Source organism: Lathamus discolor, chromosome 10 (assembly GCF_037157495.1).
Source record: "Lathamus discolor isolate bLatDis1 chromosome 10, bLatDis1.hap1, whole genome shotgun sequence".
Taxonomy (NCBI): Eukaryota; Metazoa; Chordata; class Aves; order Psittaciformes; family Psittacidae; genus Lathamus; species Lathamus discolor.
The window spans coordinates 15,019,951-15,039,262 of NC_088893.1; the positions used below are offsets into that span (position 1 = coordinate 15,019,951).

The window sequence follows — 19,312 nt, forward strand, 5'->3', positions numbered from 1 at the left end:
CAGAATTGCCACCTGAAGGAGTTCAGTTTTTGCCCTGTTTTTTTCCATCAGCAAGATGTAGATGTATCAAAGTGAAGCCTCTCACCAAAACTGTTCAGAGCAGAAGCTGTTCTGACAGAACCCCTGAGTCAGGAGCTGGAACCTATTGAGTTTCCTGACAGCCTCTATCCCTTCCTCACAGCGCTACCCCCAGCCTGCTGCTGCTCTCACCAGTTCGCACCTCATCAGATGCCAAGACTGTGGTGTCTTGGGAAGGGAAGGTCTCAAATGATCCTCCATTTCCTCAGCTTCTTGCGAGGTCACTAAGCAGAATTTCATCTCAGCATTATCAAACTGAACTACTTTGATCACTTCAGTCACTTTCTTTCTACCCTCTGTCATTTCCCCCTGGGGAGGGAAATGCCTTTGTGCCAAATTGCAAAGCTCCTGAATGCCTTCACAACACAGAGCTGCTGTTCTTCACTCCCGAGCCAGCCAGAGGAACAGGCTGCACAAGACAATCAATGCCTGGATGTGATAGGCACACAAATGAGGAATGCAAGTAATAGGGATATAGAGAAAGAGATTTTTTTTTTTTTTTTTTGCTGAGTTTGCAGCCCCAGTAAATCCTTTTTTTTTTTTTAATCTAGAAAGTTCACATCAGAAATTGGTCCATTCTGTCCATCATTTAGGAATAACCGTCGATTTCTTGGTGATGCCAATTAAGATCTCATACAGTAGCATCCAGGAGAAATGCCATATATCTCCAGGTAGCCAACAAATGAGTGTTTGTTTGACTTGTCACTTTCCAGCTTGACTGCAATGCCTAGGCACAAAGCTTTCAACACTCAGGATCCTTTAGTTGGTACAGAATACTGTGACCCTTATCATGGGCAGTGGCACAGCCATAGGCATACCCCATTTGCTCTCCATGCTTTCTGCTGGCTCCTCGGGCAGTGCCATATCCAGTTTGCTGTCACAGAGCTTGTATTTACAATTATGTTCAAATAAGCCTGGACACAAAAAACCTGAAAGGCTGCTCAACAGCTTCAATCCTACAGTGCAATGCAGCTGTTTGTCATAAAGGAAAAGGCATCTGGGAGAAAACAACCATTCTCAGTGACCAGGCTAGGCCTGTGGAATGAACCCACTGAGAAGGAAGCTCTTCCTAAACAAACACTCACACAGGTGAAATATTAATGCTGTAAAATGGCAAAGCCAGAGTATTGCATTCAGTCCATGTATTTTGTTTCTTTGCCCTTGCCTTTTTTTATATCACAACATAAATGCTCAGTTGTCTGTATTCCAAAGCAAAACATACTCACTACAAACACTTGTCTCTAAAGGAAGAGCACAAAGAGTAGCATGCACCAGTTACTCACCACGCTGCTGGGCATCTCCTGGACCAGGGCAGTGCAGTCTCTCACACCGTACATTCATGACATGCCCCTGGACATGAGTACAGGACACTTGGTCTCTGGAGATGAGTTAGGAGGAGCCTTCTCACACCCATCTGCTGTGAGAAGTTTATTTTCATTTGTCCCACAAGCATGTGATTAAGATCCCTCATCATGGTGACAAAGACTATGGCAGTCGACTGTCTACAGTCTGTGGCCTCTTATGCCTGCTGCAGTAGCAACGTAAACCACACTACACCTCGCTTCTACCCTTTCCTTTCAGCAAGGTTTGGAGCTGAAGCAGTGAATTTACTCCAGCAACAAAGCTTATCTGCATCGACACAGGCTATTTCAGGGAGACTGGCTCTGTTTTCCCCACTTCCAACACTCTATCCGGCCAAGAACACTTTTGGGCAGCTATCACTGAAGTTTCCTCCAAACATGAGTTTAATTTGTGTTGTACATGACATATGCCCCCATCTGGAGCTAAACATAACAACCTTTTGCTTTCTACCTGTTAGGTCAGTAACATTGATTTCCCTTGACTGCAGCGGTGGCAGATCTTAACACACAGAAAAGGGAGAATTGAAACTGTACAGGTTGTTCATGGAGCTGCTGTGTGCCATGGGAGCTGGAAATTCAGGGTTGCTTTCCTTTCTCACATTTGTGGGATGTGCCAGTCCTGCACTAAGGCACTGGTTCCTGTCCACAGCTATTCACATGTTCTCAAGACACATTATGCAGGGTCAGCAGAGATGAATAATTAAGTCAGAGAAATGCACTTACGAAGGTGACATTTAGAATATCAGCAGAAGGAGAGAGTGTTGCAACTCTTTCATTTTCAGAGGTTTGCTCCTTTTAGCCTCAAGTCCTTGGTCCATTTGTTGTTGTCACATCCATTAATGTCATTAGCAGCTTCTGTGCTCCAAGGGTGCAGATGGCACTGAGTGGCCTGAAACATATTCTAGACCATGGGCTTGGCTATGGACTGCCCCATCCAAAACACATGTCAAGACACAATCCTCTCCCAGCATTCCAGTGGGCTCCACAAGAGTCAGATCCTCTTGGATAAAAGGCTGCAGGTTCATAGTCAAAAGAGTACTTGAAGCAGCAATATCAGAAAGACTCTCCTCTACATGCACCTTTTCAACCCCAGAGCTTTGTGTTCTCCATATGGAAAGAACAGACCTGATGGCAGCATCAGGGATATCCTCTCAGAAGTGCCAAATAAACCCACTGAAAGAAAGGTCCCGGTGCCTACAGCAAGTATTAGATACCAGCAGGCATGTGAAACACCCTCCATTAACTGCCTCTTAATAAAAGTCTTCAAAGTACATTACTATGAGAAAGACATCAAAGAAACTCTTCATCATGACAGCAACTATTAGTTTGGGCCAGGGCAGTGAAATTGGCTTATTATATGCTGCTCTTCAGATACAGTCCGCCTCTATACTTGGCAAATGTCAATTAATTTATTGACGCGGAGCCTTTATCCCTCTCCTGATAGCTGGCACGTCCTCTTCCCATTTAATTCTGTTGGTTCACTTTCTTATGTGAAAGTCAGCAGAAAAGGGGCATGCAGGTCACCCTGGGAAGCTATTGGTCAGACAGGGAGAAAAGAATCTACCTTTAATTATCCAGGAGAGTGTCTGAGCTTGACCTCAGCAGCCAGCCTTGGCTTGGGGAGCTCTGAGGAGCTGTAAGGCACATGGATATGAGGCAGATATTTTGCATAGTGCTAGGGGACCAGCTTCAATTAAAGATGGCCATCCTATAAAATCTGTAGCATTTATGGCACTTTGCAATTAGAGAGGGAATCCAGAACACTCGCTTAGGATTAGGAGAGCAGACTTCATGCACATCCCTCTCAAGTTCATGTACGCCCACCAAGGTTAGCTGCTCCCATCAGTTCATATGAGTTACGCTTATAATAGGGGTCACACAGGGAATATCCCTTCCATGGACTGCCTGTCTCACTGTATCTTTTCTTTTCACAAGTCTAAAGGAAACATAGACGGACACAATAGACACAATATGGGATGATTCAACACTGAAAGGAAGTTGCCTTCGGTCTCCTTTCCCTCTTAATCCTCTGCAACAGTTTTCTTGCTGACACCAGCCTTTACAACCTCCGCAACTGAGCATCGCTTCTCCAGCCTCAGGGTTCAGATTAGAGGTCTTGACACTTCACACACAGTGACAGTTACTGTGACAGGCGGATGCAAGGATAGGCAGCTGCTCCTGCTATGAGATAGCTGTAAGCTACAAAGCTAAAAACAGCAGCTCCTTGAGAAATAATGCCCAAAATGCTTGCCATAGCTTGAGAACATAGGCCTAAACATGGTTGGGTTTTGACAATGATTTTAGTACATGCTCCTCAGCTCTCAGCACTTCCAGCTTGCTCTGAGCACTAACAGCATTTCTCTGCTCCCTCCTTACACTGCACAGGATTACAGGGTGAACATCTTCCTGCGACAGCAATGGAATGACCCACGGCTGGCGTACAATGAATACCCTGATGACTCCCTGGACCTGGACCCTTCTATGCTGGACTCCATCTGGAAGCCTGACTTGTTCTTTGCTAATGAGAAAGGGGCCCATTTCCATGAGATTACCACAGACAACAAGCTTCTGAGGATTTCCAGAAACGGCAATGTCCTCTACAGCATCAGGTGAGGTGACTCCATGAGAAGAGCTCCACCAAGGTAGGGGAGGGCAGAGCTGAACTGTCACTGTTCAAGCCTAAAATGAGAACACGGACCTTGAGCATGCCATTGGGTAAAAAAAAATGAGGTCTTTTAAAAAGAGGAAGTCATACAATCAGCAGTATCATAGCCACATGGTGGGAAGGGGCCTTCTGGAGGTCTCCCATCTAACTCGTCCTGATGATTGACAACAGACCAGGTAAGCTGTGGCTTTCTCTGGCCAAATTGAAACACTTCACTTCCAACCCCATCCACTCTTCATTTTAAACCAATGAAATGAAGATCAAACTTCATAAGCCTAAAGGTGGAAAGTTTATGTCTATGTTGAAGATTCTCTTCACCTCATGTATAACATGAATTTGCCTGAGGTACACACACCCCCTCTCACACTGCAGGTCCCAGCAGCACCCGTGGGGAATCAAAACCAGCATGGAGCTGTAAAATGGAAAATAGACAGCTTAATGCTGCAATGTAGACAGCCTCCATCAAACATCAAGATGGCTCCAGCCCAAAGACCACCTCCCTGATGGCCAAAGCAGTAAGACATTGCCATTAGTGTTGGCTGAATGTGGAAACCTCAACGTTTCTTCGTTTCTAAAATCAGGCAGGCAGCAAAACTGCCACCATCAGCTTGGCAGTGAGCGTGGCACAGGGTCCTGCTCCGGGTGGGTTTGCAGGAGCACAGAGGGAGAATACTGGGTAACCCCAACGCTGGGAATGCTCTGCAAAACAGGTCAATAACTCAGCAAGGGACATGGAGCAATGTGGCTGATCCTCATTTTCAAGGCAAAAACTTGAAAACCCTTTGATTCTTGTTTTAAAAAAAGAACTTTCCTATCTCACTCATCTCCAGATGAAGATATAGGTTTCTTTTTAAGGACATTTCCGTGTGAAAACCAAAAAGAAAGAGGAAATTCATGGTGGAAGAGCACAATGCAAATGCAAAGTTTCTAAAAGGAAAAAGTCTTTCCCTTTTAGAAAACATTTCCATCTCAAGTGCTCTGCAGTTTTCTAACTGGCTTTTTGCTACTACTATTTGCAATACTCAAACTCTAGTCAAGGCACGTACAAGAAGGTGGGCTTTGTCCCGTGGACCCAAGGCTCAGCGTGTTCAGAACTGGGTTCACCTAAAATCATCCTTGAGGGTTTCACTCTTTGACCCCTTCTCAGCACACCCTTGTCCAGCATGTGCTCAGCACCTCAAGACCTTGTCGTATCCACAGTCACCCATTTCACATCTGGCAGTATATTTACAGTAAATTCTTCTCAAGGGGCTTGTCTGAAGATGTAATGGAAGGCTTTTCTCTCTGATTGATCAGAGGTGGAGCCCCCTGCCAGAGATGTGGTGAGAAAAACAAAGCGGGCAAAGGCTTGTGGTGACTCTCTATGCTAAGGTGTTTGTTTAAATACAGTGCAGTTGCTTAATGCAGTTGCTTAAAGAGGAAACTGGAGCAGATTTATTCTTAATGCTGTCACACCTTCTGTCCCAACATGCCTCTAAACTCAAGCAGAGAATCTCTTCCAACATTAGGATTCAAGTTCAAGTACCTTTCCCTCCTGCTAAGTTTCTCGTAAGTCTGATGGTAGAAAAATTGAGTTCCTGTTCCCCCCAGCTGATTCCCCTATTTCTACATCAAGGCAAAGAGCTGAAAAATCTCAACACTTCAAAGAACAGCATTTTCAGTATTATGAAACCAGATATTCTAGCTATCTGAATCGAATCATTTAATATCAGTTTGTTGAACCAAACAAACACTTTGAGTACAGATCATGATACAGGGCAGCACAGCAATATACCACAGAAAATGCAGCCTGCACCTAGTGGAAAATGGAGCTTGAGAGAGAAAAATTGGGGTTGCAAGATGCACAGCAGGAATTCAGGGAGACACAGAGGTTCTTATTGACTTACCACAGGGCATTTTCCTGCAGAAAAGCCTTTCCCACTGAAGTCTCTCTTTTCCCCCAGAGCAATGTATGATTTTGACCAAATTTCTCTGCTTTTTCTGACACAGAAATGTTCTGTTTAAAGATTTTGAAACAGTCCCAGTCTCTAGAAACACATCTGGGGTGTCCAGAGAATAGGTTTAGGCTTGATGCTCATCCAGGCAGTTGTGAACCTAAGGCAAGAAATGAAGACCAAAGCAGCAAAATTGGTGTGGGAACTCTGTTCTGCACATTACAATGAAATGCCATCTGCAGCAGGCGACTCTGCTGGCACTTGCATCACAGACCCAAATGCTCAGCATTTCTGATGCTTTCCAACAGCACATGTGAAAACACAGGCAGGGAAGAGGTGAATGATCAGTCATTCCTGAAGCACACGAGTGTGTCTTGGGCAAGGTGCCTGTTTGTGCCACTGGGTGTTTGAGAAGGTTCACCCCCTCATCAGTACCACAAACTGTCTTCTCTCCTCAGGATCACGCTGACTCTGGCCTGCCCCATGGACCTGAAGAACTTCCCTATGGACGTACAGACGTGCATCATGCAGTTAGAAAGCTGTGAGTCCTGAGCACATCTCCATCCCTGCCATCTCCCTCCCCAGCTGCATCCCATTCCCAGTTCAGCCTTCACTGGAGGTTTGCTCAAGAACCACTTGCCCAGGATTTTCCGTTCATTCACCGCATGTGACATTTCCTAAGGAAGCCAAACCTTAAAAGATCCCACATGAGGCGCCCTGGCTTGCTGGCATTTACATTAGCCTTTCACTTTGGAGGAAAAAGGGGAAAGTGCTTTTAGCTGCAAACAGGATTTTTTCTCTGGGTGAACATTTGCCCCTTGTACATGTTGCTTTTCCCAAAGGAGGGAAAGATGATGAGCAACTTCTTTCAGAGAATGAGGTCAAGCTGGAAAAAACAGCAAACAGCTCAAAAAGCCAGATTCAGGAAAAAATGTGATTTGTTGCAGATGATTCATTGCACACCATCTCAGCTCCAGTGCAGGTCATTACCCTGGCTTTTATCACAACCACAAGCAGTTTTGCCTCAACCCGAATGCTATTCATTACAGCATTGCCAAAGAAGGCCAGGATAGGTCCCTGCCTCCAAGCATAGCTCTCTTGTACAAGTCTGACCCTTTCCAGATCAGTGTTTAATACGTGTTTCGCATGATATTTGTCTCCTCCTCTCAATAGTTGGCTACACAATGAATGATCTCATATTTGAGTGGCAAGAAAAAGGAGCCGTGCAAGTTGCTGATGGGCTGACATTGCCTCAGTTTATCCTCAAAGAAGAAAAAGACTTGAGATACTGCACAAAACACTACAACACAGGTCAGTGCTGGTTACCTTTAGCTGCTGGGTTCATCAGTATGGAACTTGGGACTGTGTTTACCAGAGTCTCTTGTTATGTCTGATGGCACTCTGGTGATACCAGCCTTATCCTACACAGCTACATGCATATAAATACACACAGATAGATTGCCAGTGTGTATATATATGTACATAGCAAATAAAAAGCTAACAGACACGGATGTGTGGAACTCTCTTGTCCTCAGGAGCATCTGCACCAGTTCAAGGGTGTTTGGCCTGGACCTTTTCTCCCAGAACCTTCTTTTGTCTTTGATGTAAGGGAGCAAATGAAACTTAAGTGACAAAGGACATACTGCCAAGAACTATTTGCTATGATGATGTTGTACATTGACAGTTCAGAACTGGGCAACAGCTGTTAATTTCCTCCTTTAACAAGATTCCAATTCTAGGCAATGCAAGGAAAGTCCCCAGACAATAGTGGAAAACAGGAGGCTCAACGTGCTTTATCAGTAATAATCCATGTATCTCCCATCCTTCCCAGGCAAGTTCACCTGCATAGAGGCTCGTTTCCACCTGGAGCGGCAGATGGGCTATTACTTGATCCAGATGTACATTCCCAGCCTCCTTATTGTCATTCTGTCCTGGATTTCCTTCTGGATCAATATGGATGCTGCACCTGCTCGTGTTGGCCTGGGGATCACCACGGTGCTCACTATGACCACACAGAGCTCTGGTTCTCGAGCATCACTGCCCAAGGTAGGGAACACATTTGTCTTTACAGAAGGGCAAAATGTCCATTTCATGGGGACAGCACACAAATAAGCACACAGATCCTCCTGCTCAACCCAAGAGACACTCAGCTGCCATTGGACTATTCCAGTTTAAGGGCAAGCAGAACAAATTCCAGTCTCCTCCTGCAATGTTTCTCTGCCTAGCAGCAAAACATCCCTTAAGATTCAACATCCACCCCAAGATCCACCACAGCTCCCAGTAGCCAAGACCTTGCAAACCCCTGCAAGAACCACACATGGATATGTACTCTGTATTCTTGCTTTTTACTCACTTGACCATCACACTCTTAAAATAGAATTGAATTTCCCTATCATGAAGCACTTCTGGTATGATCAGATTGGATTACTATTTTCCTTCACAATGAAGACCAGGATAAACTAAAAACTAAGGAATTACTGCTACTTAAGATCCCAGAAGCAGCTGCAGTGGATTGATAATACATTCATGGTAAATGAGCTAAAACTTGGTATAGAAAAGCAGCTGCCAACCATATCATATCTTGATCAACTCCCTCCAAAGCCCTTGGGAGTAACATGTAAAATGGCAAGCAAAAAGGTATTTTGGTGAAGAAGCCACCTCACCTCAGTCTCTCTCTCTGGCTCCTAGGTATCCTATGTGAAGGCCATAGACATCTGGATGGCCGTGTGCTTGCTGTTTGTGTTCTCTGCACTGCTAGAGTATGCTGCCGTCAACTTCGTGTCTCGGCAGCACAAAGAGCTGCTCAGGTTCAGAAGGAAGAGGAGGCATCATAAGGTAATACATAAAGCGTGAAGGACACTGCTGAAGTCTGTCCCAGCAGAACATCACCACATGGTCAATTGAACCAAGCCTCTAGGTCCCAGGGGAGTCCTTGGTATATGCTCAGCGCTAAAGAGGGTCACACATCAAAAAGCAAGGCTACCTCAATGAATTGTGTCTCTTCTAACAGTCTGCTGACCCCAGCAGCTGGTTTTTGTTAGCCAGCCAGGTGGCCTAAGCCAAAAGGGTTGTTCTCAACTGAACAGTTTTCACACAGCAATGTACTGGTCTGAACTCGCCTCAAAAGATTCAGGGAGGGCTTGGGGGGGAAGTGGGCAGGGAGGTGTGAGGGATGTCTATCAGAGAGAGAACAGCATTCCCCAACAAGACGGTCTGCATTAGCCTGGAGGTAAGTGACACCTCTTTTGTCTCTGTCCTCTCTGTGTTCAAAAGCATCTGCTTCTCAGACTGACTGCAAATTCCTTTCAGAAGCAAAAAGCATTATTCTCAGGCTTAGTCTTGCTCCATGCTTACTCACCATGACTGATGCCAATCCAAGCATGCATGCCTCACATAGACGCACATCTCCTGCAGCCTGGACTCTACTAGCTTTAGGCTGAGGTACCACACCAAAGATTTCACCTCACAGGATGCACTAGAAAGGAATATAAGGGTGACTGTGATGACAAGACCAAAAACACCTAAAAATTGTCCTTAATCAACTAGTAGAACCAGGTAGGTGGTATCACACTTTCTGCAGCAGGCTTATGGGCTGCTCTCAAGCTGGCATGAAAACAACAGTAAAATTGCTAAGGGGAAAAAATGATGGAAAATTTTGCTGATGGGAATCTCAGGAGAGCCCCTGGGAGACTGCCAGGGTCTGCCAAAAATATTCCTCGTAGGTATTTGTCTACCCTCTGTTTTAAAGAGTCCTCTATGATTCATCCCATTCCGAGACCTCCCCATTCCATGGCTTCACAGTCCCAGTCACTAAAAGTCTTTCCCAGGGTCTAACTTGTTCCACGGCAGTTCAGGGTGTGTGCTTGGAGAGCGAGTCAAGGAGCAGGAGTCCCTGTCTCTTTATAGATTTGCCTCTCTCTGTTTCAGTTACTCTATCTGCAAAGCAGGAGATAACTTCACTTGTACCCAACCCAGTCAGGACCAGGGATGAAAAGTGTTAGACAAACACAAGGAAAAAGAAGGAACACAAGAGACCATCAGCATCCTGCCATCTCAAAACCAGCTGAGGCAGTTTTGGTTCTGAAGATGCAGCCTGCTTAATAGAGCCAAAGTCAAACCACCCAACAGAGGTGCCCCGTAGCGCTTTTATCTCTTAATCTAGACTCAGGCATCCTGTCTCTGGAGCTATGCTGTTGTATGCAGATCAGTCTGTTGATACAACAGTAAGAAGAGAAAAAACACTAATACACAGATGAGTTTAAAAGGTCTTTGCCAGAGATGTTCCGTCAAACACAAGCTGCTATTACAATCCCTGCTCAATCACAGCAATATAATTGAAACAATGCACAAACAAAAGCACTTGCAAGAGCAAAAGGAACAAGATTTGCAGTCTTATCAGAAAACTCGAAGCTGGCTGCAAATATGCAAATGGATTAGTGCAGCTGCCAAAGAACCTAATTGCTCTGTCCTGATGTCCTCACTTGTCTGGGTATCTCTGCCTAGTTTAGGCATGACGTGCCAGGCTGAAAACAAGTGAGAAGTTGCAGTGCTCCATGCTGATGGAGGCAGCTGGGGAGAGGACCAGCCCATGCCCACATTTATTAGGTCTGTCCAAATCAAATCCTACTAGCCATTCTTCACAGCTCAGTGTGCTCGACAGTGTGCCATGGTCTGGCACTAATACAAGTGAAACCAGACAAATGTGTTTCTTAGTTTCCTCAGACTCAGATGTAAGCTGATAGCTTATTGTCATCATTAAGAGACTTTTTTCCTCTCTAAAAACTAAAAATCAAATCAATGAACGTTTGTTGTCAGGTTTCAATTGACCTTTTCCATTTCTGAGCCACCTCTTGCTTCCTTCCATCTGGAAGGACACAACCAGAGCAGGGAAGAATTATCCAAACGCCTGCAAAATTGTCTCTGCCAGGACTCAGAAACGTGTAAGCCAGTTGGTAGATCACACAGCTCACCACATTGCCACCCTCTCCCAAAAAATACAAGAAAAAGAAGGCTTGATTTTATTTGGGTTCTTTTGCTTTGCTCAGATATGCAAGCGTGCTCTCCCTTCTGCTCCTGCCCCCAGCACAGTGCCTCCATTCCATGCAGCTACCTGCTCGATATAGGGGCCATCCAGAAAAGACCCTGCAAAGGAGGGCAAAAGGGGCAGCAGGCAGGTTTCGAGGAAGGGGGCCTGTAGGTCAGTGTTGAGGGCCTTCTTGACAGTTCATTAGTGCCACTGGCCTAACAATTAGCCTTGGTGATGTGTCAAGAGCCTTGGGTTGCTGACCCTGCCTATGCAACTCATTGGTTGTGTTACTTTGGCCAGACTCTGTTTTCCCTGTGATTACATCCCCATCTTCAATAAAATAGGGCTAAAATCATTCTGAGAAGCCCTCAAGGCCTCCACCAAAACAGCAGCATCATTTGCCATCAGACTGGGAAGTATATTAGTTTTTTCTCTAAAACTGGAATTAGCACAAGCAGCCACATCTTACCATTGACTTGCTGAAGGGCACTTCGGGTCCTTACCTGAAAGATGGCTTGTGGAGAGGTACTGTGGTGTTTGAGGTGTCCCAGGGCTGCAAGCAGAGGGCTGGTGGCACATCGCCTGCAGAGGTCTTTTCCTGGACAGGTCTCGGCTCCTGCACAATCCATGTAACTCCGTAGGAAGTCTCATGTTGCAGCTTCAACTATGTGAGTTACATGGAGCTCACTCCTTCTGGGCAAGCTGGTACAGCACAGGCAAAGCAAAGAAGGTGTTGACAGGAGCTGGGGTGGGGGGGGGTAGGGAGGAAGGCAGAAGCAAAACAGGGGATGCAATTGGAAAAATAAAAGCAGTACCATAAACCCTTCAAGTATGTCAAAGACTGGGGTGGAAGTCGGTCCTGTTCTTCATGGGGTGCCTGAATCCCCTGATTTGCATCTGTGCATAACACAGCTGGCACCCCTCTATAAGGCTGATCTCCCAAGAGCAGAAGGTTTGGCCAAGAGTGCTGAGGTTGGGGCATGAAGGAGGCATCTTTCCCCTGCAGAGCAGGAAGCTGTCAGTGGAGAGCCTTATAGCGAGGGTGCACTGTCTATATCTCATTTTAAGTAGAGTCCCATGCTGAATCTGTTTCAGGAGGACGAAGCTGGCGAAGGCAGGTTCAACTTCACTGCCTACGGCATGGGACCAGCTTGCCTACAAGCCAAGGATGGCATCTCCGTCAAGGGTGCCAACAACAACAACACAGCCAACCCGGTTCCCCCTCCGTCCCGCTCCCCCGAGGAGATGCGGAAGCTCTTCATTCAGCGAGCCAAGAAGATTGACAAGATCTCCCGCATCGCCTTCCCCATGGCATTCCTCATCTTCAACATTTTCTACTGGATCATCTACAAGATCGTCCGCAGAGAGGATGTGCACAACCAGTGAGGGAAGGGGAGCAGCTGGGAGGGAGCGAGCAATCCTCTATATATGTGCAATAGCAATGCAGCAATGCATGAATTTAAGAATGCGGCAATATCTACTAAAACAAAAGGGGGGAGGGAGGCTGGGAGGGACTTTTAATCATGTGAACTGAGGATAACAGGCACAGGGAGAAGATAAAAAACAGCTCTTGATCATGGGAGTGCAGGGTGGGGGTTAGTTTTGCAGCATAGGAAGGTTTGGATTGCTCCAGCTGCAATCCAAGCAATGTAATATATTAATATATATTCATGCTTAATTATAATGCAAAGAGAAAACAATCAAAAAAAAAAGATAAAAAAATCCTTTTTTTAGCCTATTAACAGCTTAGATTCTCAAGTCACTGGAATGATTCATGATTCCATGTGCAGAAATGACTGCAATTACGCTTTATCTGACTTTTGCTATAGAAAGGCCATACCAGTCAAGCACGTGGGGAAAGAAAGCCCTAATGAAAGGAAAAAAAAACAGGAAAATCATTTTATGCTTCTCTAGGTTTTGCACTTTGAAAACTGGAAACTTAAGAAAGAGGCTGTGGGTTGTTGTTTATTTTATATATTTACTTTTTTAGTCACGGGTTTGCCGATCAAACACTTTGTGACTTTTGGATAGAGGAAAGCAAATACATCACCTCTCTCATCCCCATCAGAGAGCATCCAATGGGAAACCCGAGAAGGACATCAGGGCCTTCATCAGAAATTGCAGGTAGCTTCTGTCCTTTTAAATGACCTGGCAGGATTTGAGTCCCAGGAAGCAGAAATGCTATTCAGAGCATAAGAAATGATGACTAGAAATGATGAAGGATTTTGAAAACAGCTCTTTCTTTCTTTATGTTTTTCCAACCCCCTTTCTGCCATGTTTGCTTACAACTGGGGGTGGAAATGGTTATATTTAAAATATAAAGAAAACAGGCATATTCATGCCTTGATGCAACAGGGCCGGGCAAGTGGCAATAGTGTCAGTAAAGGGGTGGGGGGGGGAGGTGTGTATAGAGAGAGCAGTTCTTATTTTCAGACATTTCATAGCAGTAATATTAATAGCAAAGCTGGGCCAATGGACCCAAAACTCTATTTTTGTATCTATTTTGGTGCTGCATTTAGCTTTAACACAGATAGGAAGATAGAGCAGCTGCTTCGCCCTCTCTGCTACCCAGCAGAGCGCTGGGGGAGGCTGGCACAGTTTGGTGGGGATAGGGAATTGGGGGAGGGAGATGGGAATGGGTGAGCAAAGGGGTTGGTTCCCCTCTGACCAAGTGGTAGCACAGGTTGGTGTTAGAGTTTGGGGAAGGGGGACACACCAAATGCCTCCAGTGCATTATTTGGAAGCCTGGCTTGGGGCTGGCATGGGCAAGTCAAGGGCTTGATGTCCCACTTGCCTCTCCAGCACCCAGGGCGATTCAGTCGTGTTTGCACTTTAGCAAGGGAGGTAAAAGACAGCATGAAGGAAGAGACAATCAGTCTGCACTGAAGCACTTGGGTTAAGGTCTGGATTAGGCACTAGAAGGCAGAGAGACAAGTGGTACCCAAGGGGTGCTTCCACTTTCCCATCTCCTGCTCAGCACCAGTTCACAGCTGACCTAGGCTGTAGCTTTGATGCTTGCGTTGGGAACAGACTGGCTCCTGCACCCTCCATGGCAGCTGGAACAGCTCAAAGTACAGGTCCAGTCTGGGCCAGGCCAGCAGGGCCCAAGCCTGGGACAGGAGATGGGAATTTGTGCTCAGCCACAGGTGTCCCAAGCAGCCCAGCAAGAAGCAGCTACGCAGAGGGTAGGAGAGCACAGGGACCCGTGAGGTCTCTTAGCACAGGGTTAGTGCTAAGAGGAAAAAGCCCAGGGCTTTCCTGGGCTGGGTAGAGGAACACCCATCTCCACAGCTGCCAACTCAGCACCTTTCACCAGCACTAAATACACTTTATTTAAAGAATAAAAATAACGCAAAGAAAGTAACCAAGGATAAGAACAAAAAGTTAAAAAAAAAAGAAAAAATAGAAAAAGGAAGGAAACAGAAAAACGTGGTGGGCATGGTGTGGACTAGGGCAAATGGCAATATTTCCTAATGCTTTGGCAAAGGCCACCTAGCTTTGAGTCCCATTGCACTGCTGAGACAGGGGAAGGTCATGCGATGCCAGCGTGAACCAGTACATCAGCCCCTTCCCTCTACTCAAGGAGCAGAAAACCTGAGGACTGCTTCTTCCCCTGGCAGACAGCGCTTCCCCAAGCAGGGAGATCTCAAGCTGAGGAGCAGAGGTGTTATCTGCTGCTAGGACAACTTCCTGAGCCTTGGCTGTGGCCCAGGGCTGCTGCTGGCTCTGGTTTTGCTTGCTGAATTATTGAACTCTCCCTGTGCGTGCCAGCCGGTCGTGCCAACCGCGCGTTGTGCAACTGCTCTCAACAGCGCGTCCTTGTCTGAGATGAAAGGTAAATCCAGGGAATTCCCCTCCCTGCCCAGCAGCAGGGATTGGCTTGGCAGCCCATGCACCACGGCTCCTTGCTCACTCAAGGTTGGCAGTTGGGAGAAAGGTCCTGCTTTGATGCCCAGACGTTGGAGTCAGGCACTTTGGTTGTGGTCCACACGACTTTTCAGTCTCCCCAGGCTACCTGGGGTAGTTCATGGGGCACAGTCAGCTGCAGGGCTGTGGGTCTGCTTCATAGCGGGAGCTGCTTTAAGGATTTGACTGTGAATTGTTAATCCCACGCAGCACCCTCCCCCCAAGTACTTCTTGACCCTACATCCCAAGGGCAAGATCAGAGCAAGGAGAATACATTCCCACTTAATTTTACTCCAGCTTAGAGAAGGGCTTTGAAACTAAAGCCTATGTTCATCCTAGATCTATTGCTTGGAGATGTAGATAAACTCATAGTTACTGCTTCACTAGAGCTCCAGCGTCACTTCTTGGCAAGGAATAAGGCCGGAGGAAGTCAAATCTGGGACTGGAAAACATCAGAAAGATGTGTGTGGTTCCTGCTATTGGAGCCCATGGGAGGTTAGGGACTGAAGTAAGAATCCTTACCACTTACCATCCTTCCTTTGCATCCACTTCAACCTTGCCAACCCCTGGGTGATACTCACCATAGGCTGTGTTATTTTCTCTTCATTAAGCAGCCAGTTTCCATTCTGGCCGTTTTCCAGCCCTAGGGCTGCCTGCATGGTGGCAGCGAGCAACACTCACATCCCAACACAAAACGTGCCGGGGTCTGGGCAAGGGTCTGGTGGTGCTGAGACTGCTGTCCCACAGATGTCCTGCCAGACAGTCCCACCACATAGACAAGACCTTAGACTCTCCTAGGAGAGCCTGGCAAGTCTGTGCTGTTTTCAAGCATTTTTCTCCATCTGTACTAGGCTGTGTTTAGTCTCTCTATTGCAACAGAGCTTGCTTTGATAACCTATCTCATCTTCAAAGCAGGCTGCTTTAACAGTGCCAGCAATTATGTTTATTAGTAAGAATATAAAGGATTTAATACTGCAGGATAGCTTCCAGGCATATTGTGATGGAATTTAATGTGGTAATTGTTAGCTTTTGTTAAGAGCAAGACTCAGAAGCAAAACTTCTGATCAAGAGACAGCAGTTGGTCTGGCAGCAAAGAGAGAAAATAGGGTCCTAATTCACTTAGATTATTTGGAATAACAGAGCTTTATCACATATAGTATTATTTCCAGGTGTCGTTGGAATGTGTCATTTCATGAACAGGAATTATTTTTCCTTATATATAACTGGGGGAAAAAAAAGTAGGATAAACTTATTATTTTGGTAGATGAATATTTCCCACTAATTCTTGATTAAAGCGGCTTCCCATCTGGGATCCCAGTAGCATGGAAATCCAAGAGAGATCCTGAAGAGGGTCCAGGATAGACCAGGAAGCACATGGTCTGCTACAGACTGCAAGGCTGAGCCTTGACCCCGGGCTGAGCACCAGCTTGCCTTTAAATACTAAAGGCAGGGTCACCGGCTTCACAGGCCTGGTAGTGCTCTTGTTCCCATATTAGATGATGGGGACTGGGGACCTCTGTTCCTTGAAGCATTAAACAATTCCAGATACTGAATATTCTCTTGTCCTGCAAACAGGAAATATTTTTCTTTGGTTGTTGTTTTCCCCAGACTTTTCTAGAAGGTTTTTTTTTTCCTTCTGTCTCTTCTGAAGATCATTAATTTTAAGGCAAATTCAAGACAATTCAAATCACACTATTGGTTGTCCTTTATCATGACTGTAATTTGATGACCTTGTCTCATTTCCTAATACTGGTAGAAAAAAGATTTGAAGTACTTAAAATATATATTTTTTAAAGAGAAAGGAACCTATGAAAGGAGCAAAGACTATTAGAAATGGTGCCATATTTTTTCCACAGATTTTATACAATCATATTTTTGTACTGTACTACCATTCCTTAATAAAACCTAGTTCTTATCCCTGCGCCAAAGACAGACAATCTCTTTCAATACTCCATTCCTTACTACAAAACCTTGCTACAGGCAGCAATGAATAAAATAATATGGATCTCTTCTCCTTCAAAACCCAACCCTACCAGTGCAGCCGGAGGTCTGCCTGTCCACGGACATTGCGCATCTCCTGTCTGGGTACCTGTGAGCAGCACATCCTGCCCTGCTGGAGCATTCCACAGGCTCAGTTCAGCAAAAGAATTATCTGACCCCTTCCCTGTTAGGAAGCACCTGATGTTCTCCTGTCTTGCTCCCAGCAAGGGGTATCTTGTGCTGCTCCTGCTTCAATAGATTTCCATCACTTAATATACTGTCATCACATGGAGACAGTATATTATTTAATTAGAAAATTGAGATACTTGATCATTCTTCAGGGTGCTAGGGTGAGCACCAAAGCAGAAGCTAATATTCATTAATTTTAGCATCTTCAAAATTACTCAAGGTCCTTTTAGGTCTTCTCATCCTTTTATTTCCTCCTTAATTATTTCTTAATGGCAGTTGTTCATCTCTTACTCAAATGAATTTGCACAAGTCTCTTCCCTCATTCAATTACACTGAATTTTTCTGCATTTGTCTCCTTTCACATCCGAACTTTCATTTCTATGGGGCTAAGTGCCTTTGCTCTGCAGTCTTTGAAGGGGCTGGTAGAGGCAAGTGTCTTGGGAAGCAAAGGGGAAAATACATAAAGGGCAGAGTAACAGAGTTCCCAGGGAAGCACTTTCATGGCAAAGCATGCATGAAGAGAACTGGGGAATGCAAGGGTGGACACGAGTTTTTTGCCTGTGTGCAAAAGCAAGGCAGCGTAAATCAGAAAGAAGGCAAATGTTTTGGCTGTTATCCTTGTAGGGCTCCATGTTTATCAGTGATCCAGCTATAGAGCAGTTGTTTACTGGAAATCAGGTTCTTATATTCCCAATCTCCTTCTAGTGTGGTGTGCAGTAGAGGGCCCCAGAAGAAATAATCTGCTGTGAAGTAGGAAACATGTAAGGAGTTGTTGCATGTTTTGCACAGGGCATGTGCTCAGAGTTACTCCACCTACAGCTGATGGGGAGATGCTGGTTCTTGCACTCGGTGAGTCATTCTCCTCTGAGAATCACTGCATGAGCAGCCCTGGGGTGATGTCCTCAGGTGATCCCACACTGCAGGAGCATGGAAGTCACAGCCCAGGCTAGTAACACTGGAGTTAGCTTGGGAATAGGAAGCAGAGGCTGAGCTGAGGAATCACTGAACTCCCATCCACAGGAAGAGCAAACCAAACAAACCTTTTCATTGGAGCTTTCCAGGTTCATCCCTAGCTTCACTCACTCTATCATGTTGTCCCAGCTTCATGCTCCTAGCAAAGGACCAAAGCTCCTGGTACTTTAACATAGTAAAGGGTACAAACCCCATGGCAATCTATAAAGAGAGGGATGACTTCAGCACCCAGCAGAGGAAGTCAGTGGTTAAATCATCAAATGAGGATCCTGGCAGAGAAAGAAAAGCAATAGGAAAGGTTTGCTAGCATGCCACATCACTGTCTTCCCCTGGCATCCAGGGCAGACAGTGCTAACAGGTATGATGCAAGAGTCAAAGCTGGCAGCAGGAATTAAGAGATTGTATCAAGTAATTGTGACCATTAAGTCTAGCAAACCTAAGTTACAGTCCTCACGCACTTTACTGTCAAGCTTCTGAATGGAAATGGTAAAGGAATCTTAGGTTTGTGATATTCCTGCCCCTGGGTCTATCACAGACAGCATGCTGAAGCCCATCCCGGGATAAGGCAGGCTCCCAACAGTGCTGGAGATGGGTTAGCCAGGGGCTGATCCAGGCCATGTACAAGGATAGTATATGGACTGGGAAAAGATTCAGCGCAAGGGGATGTTGCCACTTAAGGGGAAGGCAGGGACAGCTTCATGTTGGCTTAATCCTACCTGCACCCAAAGCATCACTGCTAGGGCATGCAGGGTTTGCTTGGTGATGCCACTGCTCCTAACAACAGTAAGAAGCCAACAACAAAAAGCACAAGGGCGAGAGACCTCAGCAGCTTCCCAACACTAATTCTCAGCAAGATGAGAGAATACAAAACCCTAGTACCTGTTCCCAGCCTGAGGTTCAAGTATGTTGGCACTTCCAGTATAGTCATCCATCTTTGCCTGAGCATAGGATAATACCACCATAAATAAACCATCAGCCTGGCTTGAAATTAGCTTTTATTTATAGGTTTGCCACTTGAAATGATAAGCACCTTAAGCCAAACAAGGACACCCTATGTCACCTACCCAGGGAATATATGACTGAGCCTGGCTGGGGCACAATGTATCATCATTTCACTCTGTGCACTGACTTAGAGCTACAAGTGTGTCACTGCTATGCAGGTGAGTCAAGCTCGGCACAAGCAGGGACAGGTAGAACTGGC

General features: G+C 45.8%; 1 protein-coding gene across 2 annotated transcripts in view; it reads left to right on the plus strand.

Annotated features, from left to right (window-relative positions):
• GLRA1 (glycine receptor alpha 1) overlaps positions 1-12,450 on the plus strand; it is a 36,203-nt gene extending 23,753 nt beyond the window's left edge. The window contains exons 4-9 of one of the 2 annotated variants that reach the window (XM_065690372.1): positions 3,825-4,048; positions 6,497-6,579; positions 7,212-7,349; positions 7,870-8,084; positions 8,727-8,873; positions 12,136-12,450. In XM_065690372.1, coding sequence (XP_065546444.1) covers positions 3,825-4,048; positions 6,497-6,579; positions 7,212-7,349; positions 7,870-8,084; positions 8,727-8,873; positions 12,136-12,450 — 1,122 coding nt within the window. The remainder of the gene's footprint in view (positions 1-3,824; positions 4,049-6,496; positions 6,580-7,211; positions 7,350-7,869; positions 8,085-8,726; positions 8,874-12,135) is intronic. The other variant, XM_065690373.1, reaches the window with a different exon arrangement.
• Positions 12,451-19,312: the final 6,862 nt, after the last annotated feature.